Source organism: Ptychodera flava (assembly GCF_041260155.1).
Source record: "Ptychodera flava strain L36383 chromosome 23 unlocalized genomic scaffold, AS_Pfla_20210202 Scaffold_23__1_contigs__length_28996876_pilon, whole genome shotgun sequence".
NCBI lineage: Eukaryota > Metazoa > Hemichordata > Enteropneusta > Ptychoderidae > Ptychodera > Ptychodera flava.
This window is the reverse complement of record NW_027248277.1, coordinates 7,648,150-7,664,386: the sequence shown is the minus strand read 5'-3', so window position 1 is coordinate 7,664,386 and position 16,237 is coordinate 7,648,150. Positions and strand designations below refer to the sequence as shown.

Sequence of the window (16,237 nt, the reverse complement as noted above, 5' to 3'; positions counted from 1 at the left end):
GGCACGCGCGGATGCAAAACAAAGAATTTACTTACTTTGGCCTTTTTGACATATACGTATATTCAAGGTCAAAGGTCATCGAGGTCACGTGATATTTTGTCAAAAAAATTGTATTGCTAAGTTATCCCTATATACCAAAAATCAGACCTCTAGCTCTATTGGCTGGCTCAGAATTAGATATGCGCATAATTAATGAGGTACAGGATGTGGTGTCATAAGGTCTCCCATCATACCAAATATGAAGGGTGTAGCACTTGTGGTTACTTAGTTATGAACATATACGTATATTTAAGGTCAAAGATCATTGAGGTCACATGACAATTTGTCAAAAAAATTGTATTGCTAAGTTATGCCTATATACCAAAAATCAGACCTTATATATGTGCATATTTAATGAGGTACCGGATATGGCACCATAAGGTCTCCCATCCTACCAAATATGAAGGATGTAGCACTTGTGGTTCCTGAGTTATGGACGTATATGTATATTTGAGGTCAAAGGTCATCGAAGTCATGTGACATTTTGTTAAAAAATTGTTTTTTGTAGTTATTCCTATATACCAAAAATCTGACCTCTTGCTCTATTAGATTGCCCAGAATTAGATATGACTCTTACATAGGCTGGAATAAGCCATTTGTATAGCTTAGCTGCAGAGGTATAGGGGAGGTCAAAGGTCATTGAAAAATCAGAAAAATAATACTTTAAAAATTTTCTTCTCAAAAACTGCCTGGTTAATTTCCTTGAAATTTATTATATAGCATCTAGTAGTGTGGCCTATAAAGTTTGCGAAAAGATTTTGGTGTTAGTTCTGGAGAAGAAGTTTTTGAATGATTAAATTGCGATTTTTCGAAAATCCAATGTGGCGGCCAAATCATGTGACCGATCCAAAGTCTTTCGCAAACTTAAAAGAGATCACTCTAAGGATGACATGAGTAAAATTTCAGTTAAATCGGTGTGTTTGTTCTGGAGAAGAAGATTTTTAATGATTAAATTGCGATTTTCGTAAAATCCAAGATGGCGGCCAAATCATGTGACCGATCCAAACGTCTTTCACAAACTTGAAAGAGATCACTCTAAGGACGACATGAGCAAAATTTCAGTTAAATCGGTGTGTTTGTTCTGGAGGAGAAGATTTTTAATGATTAAATTGCGATTTTCGTAAAATCCAAGATGGCGGCCAAATCATGTGACCAATCCAAATGTCTTTCGCAAACTTGAAACAGATCACTCTAAGGATGACATGAGTAAAATTTCAGTTAAATCGGTGTGTTTGTTCCAGAGAAGAAGATTTTTAATGATTAAATTGCGATTTTCGTAAAATCCAAGATGGCGGCCAAATCATGTGACCGATCCAAACGTCTTTCGCAAACTTGAAAGAGATCACTCTAAGGACGACATGAGCAAAATTTCAGTTAAATCGGTGTTTTGGTTCTGGAGAAGAAGATTTTTAATGATTAAATTGCGATTTTCGTAAAATCCAAGATGGCGGCCAAATCACGTGACCGATCCAAACGTCTTTCGCAAACTTGAAAGAGATCACTCTAAGGATGACATGAGTAAAATTTCAGTTAAATCGGTGTGTTAGTTCTGGAGAAGAAGATTTTTAATGATTAAATTGTGATTTTCGTAAAATCCAAGATGGCGGCCAAATCACGAGACCGATCCCAACGTCTTTCGCAAACTTGAAAGAGATCACTCTAAGGATGCCATGAGTAAAATTTCAGCTAAATCTGTATGTTGGTTCTGGAGAAGAAGATTTTTAAAATTAAATCAGTATTTTTCGAAAATTCAATATGGCCGCCAGGTCACGTGACCGATCGAAATTTGTATGTTTCAGAAGTTTGTGGTAAGCGGTGATTGAGTTCTAGGTCGACAAAAAGAGCGGAAGAAGAAGAAGAAGTAGAGGAAGAAGAAAGTTGAACTCCTATAAAACCAATAGGGGCCCAGCCGGTTGGCTTGGGCCCCTAACAATACAAATGGACTCCCTAAGTGGCTGTGAATAGTGACAATCGACCAATCAGATATAACCTTGCAAACACCCTGCGAGTCAGCCGCAATTCTGTAATTTTCATTCAAACTGTAATATGCTATATTATTTTACTTCCAGGATTCAGTCACTATGTAACGTTAAGACAACAAAGAGATTTACTGGGATAAACTTCATATTTGGGATATGTGTTTCCTCTTCTACATTATCTCATTGTCCAACCGAGTTTATGTCATTCAGCTGAAGGAACATTGTGACTATACTATGGTATAAACCATATTGAAACATGATATAACATGTAACAACAGGGTTTTGTTGAAAGCAATGCAAACTTAGATTGGTGTTAAACCATCATATCTTAGATAAACTGCAAAAAAGCTATTTTTTTGTTTTGTTTATGATAGCAAGATTGTCAGTTGAAGTTCAAACGGAGGCAAAGGAGGCCCTCCTTTTGTCTACAAGTGCTGAAAGGAATTTGCTCCATCCATGTCAGTGTTTCCGCTGCCGCTTGCCAGACAGTCAAATGGTGAATAAAACGTCGGATTGGCGAATTGTTTTGAGCCCCTCTTCGCCAAACTGGCGAACCCAATTTTTCAGAGGGCCGATTCGCTGATCGACAGTACTAGTGCAGCAGACAGGCAGAGAGATTTTTCAACATCCCTGGGTAGCCATTCTTTCCTTGCTTTAGTGCGCAGTCTCAGACATATACTTTAATCAGTAACTTAGGGAGTAATTTGCCATGCTTTATGATGGCTGCATGCGGTAATCTCGATTTTTCATGACAAGTGCATAGTGCTAAATGTAAACAACAGTGGCCCTAAGCAGTCAGAAAACACGATTTGATTCCAGGGTATTTTCAAAAGCTTGGCAGACAGTAGCAGCCGATGGTCGCTCGGGGGGGGGGAGATGGGGGAGTGAACAGAATTAAACCAGTGTGACAAAAAGAAGAAGGACATGACGGCGACCTCAGAGGCAGCTAAATACAACATGCAGCACTGCTATGCCTGGCATGTTCGAGCACAGCACAACTTCCAAGTCAGTGGACAAGAAAATTGAACCATGACTGCAGCTTGAGTTGCAGGGTAAAACAAGTTATGAAAAAACGAGAAACCTGCATAGCAATGGTTTGTTGAATTTCCATGGTTAGTGTTTGACAATGAGAAGAAGTTTTTTCTGTACCACATACGAAGAGTCAGGCGGCCAGACAGGACGATATTTACATTCGGTAGGCGATCAGACATTCCCAAGAAGGAAGAAACCTGAGAAAACATTAGGACATGACTTGCCATGAATGCACCGCAAGTAGCCGCTGATATGAGTCAGTTCAATTTGGTAAAAACATCTTTGAGAAATAACGTAAGACAGAAAATGTTGACACACTGTTGAGAATAGCTAGTATAGGCCCACCCATAGACCAGTTTTATTTTGAAACTAAATGTTTAGACTACCATCGAGAGAGCTGACAGGAGGCTGTTTACATCTAGTGTACAAAATGTAATTACCTGTAAGTACACCTTCTCAAAGTAAACAATTCGTAAGAAATTAGACTCTGTGATTAGTGAACTGAAAAAGCACTTGATGACTGAGGCAGAGAATATCTTGAAGTTACCAAATGATTTAATTGTGATACAGAAGTCACATAAGTGTGAAGCACTCAGAAAATTAAGTTTGTTGTGAATGTTACGAGTAATAAAGAAAGTAGTGCTGTTTGTTAAGTAAAAAATGGTTTTACCTTGTTTTGCCATTTTTGCTACAATACCGTGGCAGGAGATAGGACCCACCTGAGTATATTATTTGTGAATGTGACCGTCACTAAATATTCTACTGTCATTTGTTCAAAATCACAAATGCCGAATACATGTAAATTTGAATGGCTAGTTCTGGCCAAACAATTTTGGTCTCAATTAGCCAGAATGGCTAACAGGTAATTTTAGCCAGAGGAAACAATGAATGTCCCTTAAGCTCTGGAGTATGTGATAAAGATTGTTTTTGACCAGGTGGCATTAAGTAAATCTCCTTGGCGATGACTGTGAAATCTTTTAGGGCCAGTATAGTATTACTTTGAATTTATATTTTCCCTCACATTTCACTGCATTTCTTTAAACAGGTTCTCAAGAATTACAAGTTGATGGAAAACTAGGTGAGTGACTTGGGCTAAACTCTGTTCATCGGACTTCTATGGCCCTGTGACACTGTCACTAACACGCTTAAAGGGACAAATTCGGCCATTTTTCATGAATTTTGTTTGATACGAGAAACTACTATATTGTTTGACATGTTGAAAAATAATGAATAAATGGGTGACCATGCATATATTCGACCCTGGTTATAAACACAGTTAATGAAATCATCATGACAATGAATTAATTGTTAATGACCATTATAGAGGATACAGCTGAAAAAAAGAAACTATGAACTTCGTTCAAAGTGACTCACTCCTTAACCCTGCTGAAATTTTCGAACAGGATCGTTCAAATCGTCTGTTATGTGATAAGCTATGTAAAATTAACCATAGTAAGTAGACAGCCTATGACAACTGTCATGAAATTTGCCCTGTCTATGACAGGGAAGATTTATCTTTATGGGATCATTTATGCTATAGAGAATATTGCCTATTAGTATGTAGTAAATCTATAATAAACCTGTGATTGCCAGACACTTGTATGGTATGGCTTCAGTGATTAAAGATCAGTTGGGCCATAAGCAACATTTACTTGATGAGAGTAGACAAGATGGCACGAAAGTCATAATGTTCAAATTATTTCAAAGTTAGACTCTTGTTTTGTGTGGTGACGAAACCTGTGAATATTCCCCCTTTCAGTGTTCTAATTATTTTCCCACTGGAATTGAACATTTAACACAGTTTACACTATATAATGTTTTTTACAATCACCAATGCCCTATACTATTAGCATATGTAGAATTAGAATACAGCACAAAAGGAGAAAATTTGATAAAACAGTTCAATTTTACTAATTTTAATTGCTACACTTACTTGTTATATATGAAATGTTAGTATGGCCAATTTCAAAAGAACCTTTATACCAATTTCAAAGAATTACAGAAATGGTTCGTGAAAATTATATTCTTAATGAAAGCAAAGCTGATTTCATTGTGTTTAATTCAATTTAGTAGAAAATATTAGATTAAGTAATTTTTTGTTTTGAGAGTCCCAAATGAACTCATAAAATATAAATTGAAGATAATTCATACGAGAATGAAACAATGAACAGGTGTGAGACCTTTCACTAACCTTTATGCAAACCATTATTCTTTTTTTATTTTGCCAAAAAAATATACAAAATTGACAACATTTTGCATATAAGTAAAACTCTATAAAATGCAACTATATTTATTTAAGCAGAAAGGAGGATCTAAAAATAACTTATTCTTATAAAGCAAGCAGTTAAAACAGGTTTGTCTTCATAATTAAGTAGCAGTTGTAAATAGATAGTGATGAGTGAATGAACATAAGATACACTGGTACAGGATTATTTAGATATGACAATTTAAGAAAAACTAAATGTTTGAAAATTTTAGCTAACAGGTTTTCTTCAAGGAGTACAATAACAACTTGCAATAGAAACATAAAATGAAAATAATGAAAAAAATAAATGTTAGCACATCTTGAACATACCGGTATGGTGGTTGGTTGATATAAATCCCTCCTATTATGTGGGAGCACCCTCTTCCCTCTGATGAGGTAAAATACAGGTTATCAGTCTTGCTCAAAGTGCGCATGCGTATGACGTGACATGCAAACAAGAAGCGCCTGGAGATATTTTCGACTTTGCAAATGACATCCAGGTGGTTTGGTGAAATGAAATGTGAAACGTCCAACATGAAAAGGAGCATATCTTTGTCAGATGATTTGAGGGAGCCAATGAGTGTTGAGTAATTGTTAGCACCAAGGATATCCCATAAAGTTGGAAAATATTTATCTCTCAAGTGGTTCATACAGATACAATGGCACACTAAATGTAGTCTATCTTCTGCTCCATCTCTACATAGATTGCAAGTTGAATCAACTTTGTTTTGGTTAAATTTAGCTTTGTTTGCTTGTAAGGCAGTGTTCTGCCAAGCTTTTGCATCAGTGGGGTCTGAGGGCCCATGGAAGCTCAAAAAGTGGGTCGCTGTTGAAAAAAGGGGGTCATTCTCAAGACAATTATACACTTTATTACGTGCCATACCCGTGTTGTTGTTTCGAAGTTCGAACTCGCAGATTCCATGAGTGCTGCGGTTTTATGGTCCTCCCTACAGTCTACAAGGCGAGTAAGTGTACTCGTTCGGAAATTCATCTTGTCTCTGGTCATCGTATTTCGTATATTATTATGCTTTATGCATACTTTGCAAGTCATTTGGTTGTTTGGGCATCGTTGTGGAGCCAGCTGAAATCACGTAACCATTTTTCATGAAGACGTCGAACATGCCTGCGTGACAATTCAAAACTTGCGTATGATTTTACGCAACTGAGTTTTATTTGCGTAAAATGTATTCAAATGCGTACGGCTAAGGAATCAGTATCTGAAGTGAGTTGAGCAGTCTTTTCTGTAGAACTTGGAGGGTTTCCTGTAATGCGCATGCTCTATTAATAAAAAACAACAACCTGGGGGGCTTCAAGGTGTAGCTGAACGCTTGCCATGCCATGCCGTGATGCAAGTCCCGTATATGATCGTTGAGCAGCCCAATGAGTTCATGTTCAAAGAAAAGACCTTCTGACTGTGAAATTAGTGTTTTCAAAGGGCCAACAAAAAGCAGATACTGTTCAAAGTCCAGCGGGACCTCTCAAGAATGCAACCCGACAGATTCTAAATGGTCATCCGTAAACACTTTCCAAATAACATGCGACGTAATGACCATTAACTGTATTGTGTTACCAACAACGTAGACTCGATCGATTCTCGAATTTTTTGCATCTGTAGTGCCATTGTCTGTACAGAACTGATTGACGTGACGTTTTGTGATGATGAAATACAATGTTGCATAAAGTGCTGCGGTCTGCTAAATCTAAAATGTTGCAATATCATGATAAATGTCACTTGCAAGCAGGTGCATATGTTCTAATTTTGTCCTGCATTGAACCACATTCAGGCAATACAATGCAATACATGCAGTGCGGCAAGTATGTCATGTCATGGGCGGCATTTCTCAATGCGCATTAGTTTACGCAGTCATGATTTATTTTGCGTATTTCAGAACAATTTTGCGTAAAATACGCAGGATTTTGCGTTAACGGAAACACTGCTGCCTCAATGAAGGCTGATTTTCCGATGCATGGCTGCTCAATGTTTTGAGACTGTTTCTGACTGATGCGTTTCCGATGTGGATGGCAGCGGCGTGCATTGGTTTTCAGTTTCCGAGGATGTAAACAGCTGAGACACGATGTCATGTTTGATCGTATTGTCTTCACTCGTCCGGTTGTTGGATTTGCCTTTTTAGGGGGGTCCAAAAAAATTAAGAATTGTTCTGCCTCGGTGTTTTGATTATTCACGGAAGCAATTTTCCTTTCCACTGCCAGAGAGTACTGTGAGGCATTGAATTTAACAGAGACGCTGACTGGCTGACTTGAATCTAGCCGATGAAAATCTAGTTCACGATTATGCAAATAAAAAATCACTGAAGGTTGCTATGGAAGCAACACGTCTCATGTTCTCACGAGCAGCATGCACGCATGAGCAGTGTGGAATGTCTACTTCCGCGTTTGGCCTTTCGCGTATAGTACGTAAATAAGTGTATTTTTTTACCAAAAGTTTTGTGGGACTGATGGCGTGCTGCGCCTGCCGGACCCGATGATTGATTTTTTGGGGGTCTTCAATTTTATTTTTGCGGCAATGGCGCAAGGCCGCGGCCTCGGCAGAACACTGTAAGGTATAAGTTCCAGTAAGAAATCTTGCTTTTATGCAGGCACTTTCAATGTCGCGAATGTTAGCGTTAGTTGAAGACCAAACATGGTGTGGCTTGTTCAGAGAATAGGCTTGAAGATTAACGAATCTAGTTGACTGCTTCGATGCAACATCGTTCTTGAGTTTTGAATGCCAATATGTGTCGATATGGGTCCTTAACAAAGTTTTCCATTGGTTCTTCGATGAAGGTCCTTGAAGCGGCTGATAATGATTTGGAAGATCATATTTTTGCAGGATATCTTCGACTGTATTAAACACGATTTACTCCTGAAGTTGCTCATACTATATTGACGAAGGGCAAGGTTGTATTCTGCAGAGTTTCTAAGATGGCATATCTTTACAAACAGAGTAATGATAGATGATTATTCTCCTCATCCTTCAGTCACTCCCATCATTTCCGTAGCTGTCTCCCCTTGACCTCAGAGTAGACGCAGCCCATTCAAATCATAACCTATGACCTGTAATCTAAATATTAATGAGTACTCCCTATATATACCATGTACAAAGCCAGTTCACCATCTTTCCTGTTTGGCTTCAACCAGAGTAGACGTGGTGTTTTGGCTCCATTTATCTAGTGGAGTGTCGGTAAGTTTGTTGGCAAGGTGAGTGCCTAATGAACATTTTTCTGTACTTCCCTTTTGCTTGTTCACCTTTTGTAGTTTTCTACTTTTGTGAGTTCTGATTTTTTGTCATGGAGCTCTTGTGCTTTAGATGGTATGTATTTTTTGTGGAACCCATGTGTTTGAATTTTTCAACCACCTGTTACCCTTGTGAGCTAGCATGACTGTGCATATTTTTGAGGGTCTGCATAGGTTCCCTGGAGTATGCTGTGTTTCTGTTTCCTTATGTTTCACAGGAATATGGCAGATAAAGGTAGTACCATTGAAGGAAGTGGCAATATTCCAAATATGCCCGCAGGTCAACATGATGTTGTACCTTCTCAGCAGACTCCATCATCACAAGCCCTCATGGAAATGGTTACAGGACTTGCACAGTCGGTTCAACGTTTAACTGAGAACCAGGCAAGGTGGTTAGCTGCTACTGGTAGTGATGATCGGTCTGGTGAAGCTAATGAAGTCCATCGTGATGGCATCCACGTTGATAATGTGGAAGCAGGTCCCTCGAATGCACACGAGGTGTGTCCTCTTTTGAGTGACCGTACCTGTAGCCATGGCCCTTATGTGGCCTCTCAGTCTCTTGAAGACTCATGTGCACAGGACAATTCCAGCATTATGCATGGTATTGTTCCAGATGTCAAGGATTCCTCTGATGGCATGTCCCAGTCTGGTCGTCGTTCAACCAAACGCAAGTGTAAGAAGTCAAGTGACCGGAAAGGTAAGAAGAAAAGCCGAAAGCCAAAATCTTCTTCAGTTTCTTCTGAAGAGTTTTCTTCTTCTGATGAGTCAGATTGTGGGTTTGATAACCCACATGACAAGAATACAGGAATACAGTTTTCCAAGTCTGTTCGTGCATGGTTTAAGCAACAGCGTACTAACATCTTGTTGGCAGAGGATAAAAAGGAATTGAAGGAGCGTTATGAAGTATGTAAAAGCCATGAGAACTTTTTTGAAGCTCCTGTACTTCCTGAACATTTAGCCATTCATTGGGAAAAGCAAGCCTTTACCAAGCCCTTGGTGTTGCAGGATCAGAGAATTCGTAAAGCCTCTGAGCAATTGTTATTTTCCCAGCTACCTTTGTTGCAAATTTTACAAGAGGCTCATAATGGTGCTCCTATTGATCCCAAACTTCTGCCTATCATTCAGCATAGTATTACATTGTTTGGCAGTGCCTTTCATGGATTGCAAGTTGCAAGACAGAAGGCATTTGATTCTGTCCTGCCTAATAAATATGCTTCTTTGAGGAAGGTTGAACCATCCATGGCTACACTCTTTGGAGAAGAACCACTGAAAGAAGCGAAGAAAGCCAAGCAGGCACATAATGTGGTGGTTGATATGACAAGAGGACAAGGGTCTCTCGGAACTACAGGGAAGCAATCTCACAGGCGTTTCTCTTCATACGGCAAGTCCAGGTATGGTCAGAGTGGATACAAGCGTTACCAATATGATAAGTTTGATAGGTACAAACAAGCTGGCTCCTCTGGGAAATTTGGTAGTAAAGATGGCAGTGGGGTTCAGTCCTTTCGGGCCAAGAAAGAATGATATAATGTGTTTTCCGCAATCTCGACAGCCATATCCCAAGGTAGGGGGACGTCTGATTTTATTTCCTCATCAGTGGCAGCAGCTGACATCAGACCCTTGGATACTGGAAACTGTGCAGGGTTACAAACTGGAATTGACATCAATGCCGGAGCAGGTTCATCATCCTGTAACATGTGTTCCAAAAGCCCATGTGTGTCATGTGGATGCAGAGGTGAATTCTCTACTGCAAAAAGGAGCAATAACAGAAGTTTTGCCAATATCAGGTCAGTTTGTATCAACAATTTTTCTAGTGCCCAAGGGAACAGAGGGTTGGAGGCCAGTATTCAACCTCAAACCTTTAAATCGTCACAGTCTATACAAGCATTTCAAGATGGAAGGCCTTCATCATGTAAAGTCCCTGCAACAACAAGGCGATTTCATGGCCACAGTTGACCTAAAGGATGCCTATTTCACAGTTCCCATTTTCATTCACCACAGAAAGTTTCTCCGTTTCATTTGGAAAGAGACTTTGTACGAGTTCGCAGTGCTTCCATTTGGAATTGCCAGTGCACCTCGCGTGTTCACAAAGCTATAATTAAAACCAGTGGTTACGCGGCTCCGACGCCAAGGCATTCGATGTGTAATTTACATAGACGACCTTCTGATTTTGGGCAGATCTTTCCAGACTTGTCAGTCCAATGTCAATGCGGCAGTCACACTATTGCTCAGTCTGTGCTCTCCCTGGCCTTTCAAAATTGTTAGTAAATTTACGAATTTGGTTCAAAATAAATTAGTAAGCACAAATTATGTAATGCTGAGCCCGCCCATTTTCAACAAGCACTTCTCGTACTCAATAAATGATGTTAAGGGTATAGAAATGATGAATGATTTCATTATAGACAAAGGAAAGTGAAAAATTCCTTTTTAGTTTTTTTTTGACAATGAACACTCATATTTTGATACACATTTTCAAAAGATCCATTAATTAACACAGTACATCATGGGTCATGAGTGCTTGTAACATTGAAATTTCTTCCTTGTTTCAATAAAGTGTGTCATTTTGGTCAACCAGCCCATGAATGTTATTCAATTAATCGATCTTTATTACACAACATAACATTTTCAAGTATATTGTGACACAAATTTTAACTCCCCTTCTGTGTAGTCAGTGCTTGATGATTATATATATTACTATATGAAGTGGTCATTAATATTATCAGTGTTTGCACAAGTTTTAGATGCTAGAAAATCTCTCCCCTGTTTTTCATATTTGGAAAGCTCTGTTACTTTGAAAGTACGCATGTCATCCATAGGTGTTAGGTGGTACCTCTTGGTAGCTGCAGTTATGCCATGTTCATCTCTATAATTATTTTAAAACAACCACTGATCAGAACATTTTGCAGTCTGTGGTTTCTCACAAATTTTGCCTCATTATAACATCAAATTTAAGTACGCAAACTGAGACTGGTGATTCTGCTAATGTTTTCTTATTTAGAGACAGTTATACTTTTAAAACGCTGCAGATGATCGTCATTTATTTTTGTCTGGATAAACGTTTTCGTCTTGGGACTGTGCACAGCATTGTCTTTGGATCATCAAAGAAAACTATCAGTATCATAACATTTGCTGAGACAGCTTCTTGTAAAATATATTGAAGGAAACCTGTTTAAATTGGCATGTTCACTGAAAAAAATTCAATCTGCAGATCGTCAAATGACAAATCTATGACAACTAAGATTTCTGGCTAAGATTTCCGGCTCGTTTCCACCTCTATGCACAGACAAACACTTTGCGGTACGTACATCGTTCAACCATGGGCGGTCCGGACTGCAGTTCTGCTGTTTCGGCTGACTACTCTGTCTTGATCTCTTCTCGGCGGTTTCATTGTTTCCAATTTTTTCATATCAGGTGCCGTTTTTTTGCCCAACTTTCTTTCCCAGCTGAGGATACTATCTATCTGAAGCATTTGTAACTGCCCGCTTCCCTCGATTCGCTCCACCCCCGCATACGTCCATTCGGAAAGTTGACAGCATGTGAGTGTTTGGGTATCTCAAAACTACCGTAATGCGCATGACATACCAGTATGAGAGTACACGACCCGGGGATCTTGAAACCTTTTCGCGCATGCTCATGTTAGCACAGGTCAAAGTCCAAAGCTATTACCATTGTCGATGCGCCGATGATAGGGGCAGAGTAGTTTTTGAAAGACCAGATATGACAGTATTTCCCGGAATTCATAATCTTGACCAAAAATCAGGCTTCAAAATAACAAAATTGTTCGTAAATGGCCGATCGGGCATGTATTTTTTTTCTTAAATTTTCATTTTGCTCGTAATTTACGAACGTTACGAGCGACAGCGAGAGCACAGTCAGTTTGGGTTTCCTTGTGAATTGGGAAAAGTCAAAGTTGGTACCGAGACAAGAAATTCAGTTTCTAGGGATGGTCATCAACTCTCAGGAAATGACAATCAGTTTACCTCAAGACAAGGTCAACAGGCTGCAAGTGGAATGTCAAAGTCTTCTCCACCGAGACTCAGTCACTGTGAGGTGTCTGTCCAAACTTCTAGGGAAAATGACTGCAACATTGGAAGCAGTAACAGTTGCCCCTCTTCATTACCGTTCTCTTCAGAAGGACCAGCTGGCAGTTTTGTCTCAGACAGGGTCGTACGACGCTCCACTGAGTCTCTCATTGGAAGCGAAGGAGGAGTTGAAATGGTGGATGGATTGTCTTGCAAGATGGAATGGCAGATCTCTTCTCCCACAGAAACCAGACAGATGCATCCAAGTTAGGTTGGGGAGCCCTGTGCGTTCACAATACAGCCCAAGGCCAGTGGTCAGTGATGGAACAGAAGTTGCACATCAACCAGTTGGAGATGCTAGCGGTCTTCAAGGGACTAGATTCTCTGGTAAGTCATCTGAGGGATGTATGTGTAGAAGTCAAATGCGACAATGCAACTGTGGTGACATACATCAATCATCGAGGGGGAACACACTCCTGGGCCTTGTGCAAAATGGCAGCCAACATGTGGCTGTGGTGTCTGGACCGCAACATTCTTCTGGTAGCAAGCTATCTTCCAGGAAGGATAAATCAGGAGGCAGATTACCTGTCAAGGAAGTTCAAAGACAATCTGGAGTGGTATCTCAAGCCAGAAGTCCTTCATGCAGTTCTCAAACAGCTGGAGTGGTTTCCGGAAGTAGATCTCTTTGCATCACATCAGAATGCACAATTCCATCGCTTCGTCTCATGGAAACCAAATCCTCAGGCATGGCGGATAGATGCCTTTTCCATTCCATGGAGCAACCGTTGGGCCTTCTTTCCAGAGTGCTACACAAGGTTCGGCAGGAGGGCGCTCGAGTGGTGTTGGTAGCCCCAGTGTGGACAACTCAGCCTTGGTATGCAGATTTGCTGACCCTCTTAGTACAAGATCCATTTCTCCTTCCTCAGATGCGGGACTTAGTGACAGATCCAGTGACAGGAGATTGTCATCCTCTAGCAGACCGGATGTTGCTAGCCGTATGGCCGCTATCAGGTGTACTCTCAGAGCAAGAGGCATATCAGAAAGGGTGTCCAAAGTTATCCTCGCTTGTGTCAGAAAAGGAATTTAACTGCTAAACAGTATGAATCAGCCTGGCGTCGTCGTGGAATCGTTGGTGCAAAAGACAGGAAGAAGATCCAGTTTAAGTTTGAATCTGTGTCTGTATCTAAGGGGTTAGCAGTTTTACTTCCGGCAGCACCTATCCGAGTGGTATTAGAGTTTCTGGTGGATCAGTTTGATCGGGGGCTCCAATATCGAACTATCAATGTTTACAGGTCAGCTATTTCGTCAGTTCATCTACCAGTTGAGGGTTATCAAGTAGGTAGTCATCCTCTTGTCATCCAATTTATGAAAGGTGTGTTTATTTCGAGGCCTCCGCAGCCTAAGTATACTCTAGTTTGGGACGTGAAGCAAGTTCTTGATTTTTTGGAAGCTTGTGCACCAGCTAAAGAGTTGTCTTTAAAGCGTTTGACATTTAAAACTGCTATGTTAGTGGCTCTTTGTACAGCCGGACGTTGTTCTGATTTAGCAAATCTTAAGTTTGAATCTGTGTCGGTATCTAAGGGGTTAGCAGTTTTACTTCCGGCAGTTCTGGCGAAGACTGACAGACCAGCAAAGCAACGGAAGATGTTTACTTTGCCTGCATTTAAGAGAAATAGGAGAATTTGTGTTGTTTACTATTTAGCTGCTTATTTACGCCGAGTGAAGTCTATTCGTAAAGATGGCAACTTTTTGTTTGTGAGTTATGTATCTGGGAAACCAGTTTCTCCTGCCACCATTGCAAGATGGCTGAAGATGGTTTTACTCGGGGCAGGTATAGATGACAGCTATTCTGCACATTCTACAAGGTCAGCAGTTACTTCAGCTTTACACTTTAAGGGTGCTTCATTGCAACAGATTATGAACTTGGCAAACTGGTCATCTGCTAGAACCTTTGCTAAACATTATCAATGTGAAGTGACATCATCTATCTCTGTGATGGATACCATAGCAAACTTATAGGTAAGTTTGGTTTTGGTCAATATGATGCTTTAAAATCAGCTACGGAAATGATGGGAGTGACTGAAGGATGAGGAGAATAATTGGAAATTATACCACACCTACCGTTGCAGGATAATTGAAATTATTCTTCTCATCCGGAAGGAACGAACAGAATTGAAGTAGCTCCCACCTCACCCACCCAGTTGTTCTTTTCATAGGTTTACATTGTTTTGGCTTTGAAACATGGTGAACTGGCTTTGTACATGGTATATATAGGGAGTACTCATTAATATTTAGATTACAGGTCATAGGTTATGATTTGAATGGGCTGCGTCTACTCTGAGGTCAAGGGGAGACAGCTACTTCAATTCTGTTCGTTCCTTCCGGATGAGAAGAATAATTTCAATTATCCTGCAACGGTAGGGTGGTATAATTTCCAATTTATCACGGAGGGCTTCTCAGGTCTGTGCGCCGAGTAACAGCAAACCAAGAGAGTTGTTACGTCTATTAGGGAGGTGTTGAAATTGTTTTAGAGTTTTTATTTAAAAACTCTCAATAGTAGATATGTCCTTTTTCTTTATATCGATAATTTTGAGGCCAAATAGGAGTCTCGGGATAACATAAGTTTTCCAAATATGAGAAGAGATTATTGGGTTTAGGCCATTACGTCCATGGAGTCCGGCGCCAAACAATTGATACAATGTTCTTCTAGCAATTTGAATATTTTCTGAGATATCGAATTTTCCATCTTTTCTTCTTGTGATGCCTAAATGTGAGATTGTGTCACCATTGGAAATAACGTCATTGTTAATCTTTGGTTGGGAGATTGATAAGTCTGTAGACTTGGCGTTTTTAGAGATGCAGATACTCTTGGAAACATTAATCAATTGTCTTTTACTATTAACATTGTCTTCGACAATTTGTACCATAGCATTTATATAATGATCATTGCAGGACAGTAGAGCGATGTCATCTGCGCATGTTGGGCTGCCAATATAGACATGTCCAATGTGCAAACCCAGCTGAATTTTCAAGTGCCTGTAAGGTACTTTGTATAAAGATTTTTAAAAAACTCGGCGGAGAGGGTACTGCCTTGTCTTGTGCCTTGCTAGAGTATGATATCTTGTGAAATGAGACTATTCCATTTAACACGAGAAAATTGCTTTGAGTACATATCAGAGATGAGGTTCCAGAGTTGACCTTTGATCCCTTGGTGGAACAGCTCTACTAAAAGCTTGTTGTGCCAGACCACGTCGAATGGTTTGTGTGCATCTAGAAAGACTTGATGGAGAGACAATTTGTTGTTGTCTGCTGCAAGGTTGGCTTCTGAGATAATCATAGCTGCCATCATAGAAGAACACTTCCAGGGCTCGAACTTAATTTTTTTACCTACTTGCCCTGCGGGCAAGTTTCCAGAAATTTTACTTGCCCGATGAACAACTTACTTGCCCGATTTTTTTCGTCTGTTTACATTGTTTGGGCAGAGATCATGAAGACCAAGCAATCTCAAAATGTGGCCGACAGCATCATATCAATGCAAGTTCTGTTTCGTCTTTATTGATAATCGTGTTAATTTTTACGATCCATTAGTGTTTGTCTTCGTGATCTCTGCCCACTCGTCCACCAATATTCTAGTGCAGGATTGGGGTCATATAGCTGAAGGGGTGGCCCATCAATTGATATTTGCATCA

General features: G+C 39.9%; 2 protein-coding genes across 2 annotated transcripts; both read left to right on the top strand.

Annotated features, from left to right (window-relative positions):
* Positions 1–8,289: 8,289 nt before the first annotated feature.
* On the top strand, positions 8,290–10,348 carry LOC139123935 (uncharacterized). Its single transcript, XM_070690081.1, has 2 exons — positions 8,290–8,493; positions 8,748–10,348. The coding sequence occupies exons 1-2, from the start codon at positions 8,345–8,347 to the stop codon at positions 10,048–10,050; spliced, it is 1,452 nt and encodes a 483-aa protein (XP_070546182.1). The 5' UTR covers positions 8,290–8,344; the 3' UTR covers positions 10,051–10,348.
* A 2,121-nt stretch (positions 10,349–12,469) lies between these two features.
* On the top strand, positions 12,470–13,642 carry LOC139123728 (uncharacterized). The gene has a single exon (XM_070689883.1). It carries the CDS (start codon positions 12,470–12,472, stop codon positions 13,640–13,642), a length of 1,173 nt encoding a protein of 390 aa, XP_070545984.1.
* The last annotated feature ends 2,595 nt before the right edge of the window (positions 13,643–16,237 follow it).

Bases quoted from the DNA above. Each gene is read 5' to 3' on its own strand.
- LOC139123728 (XM_070689883.1), top strand. From the start codon at position 12,470: ATGGTCATCAACTCTCAGGAAATGACAATCAGTTTACCTCAAGACAAG.
- LOC139123935 (XM_070690081.1), top strand. From the start codon at position 8,345: ATGACCTGTAATCTAAATATTAATGAGTACTCCCTATATATACCATGT. The intron at 8,494-8,747 runs GTGAGTGCCTAA...TATGTTTCACAG, and splicing joins TCGGTAAGTTTGTTGGCAAG to GAATATGGCAGATAAAGGTA.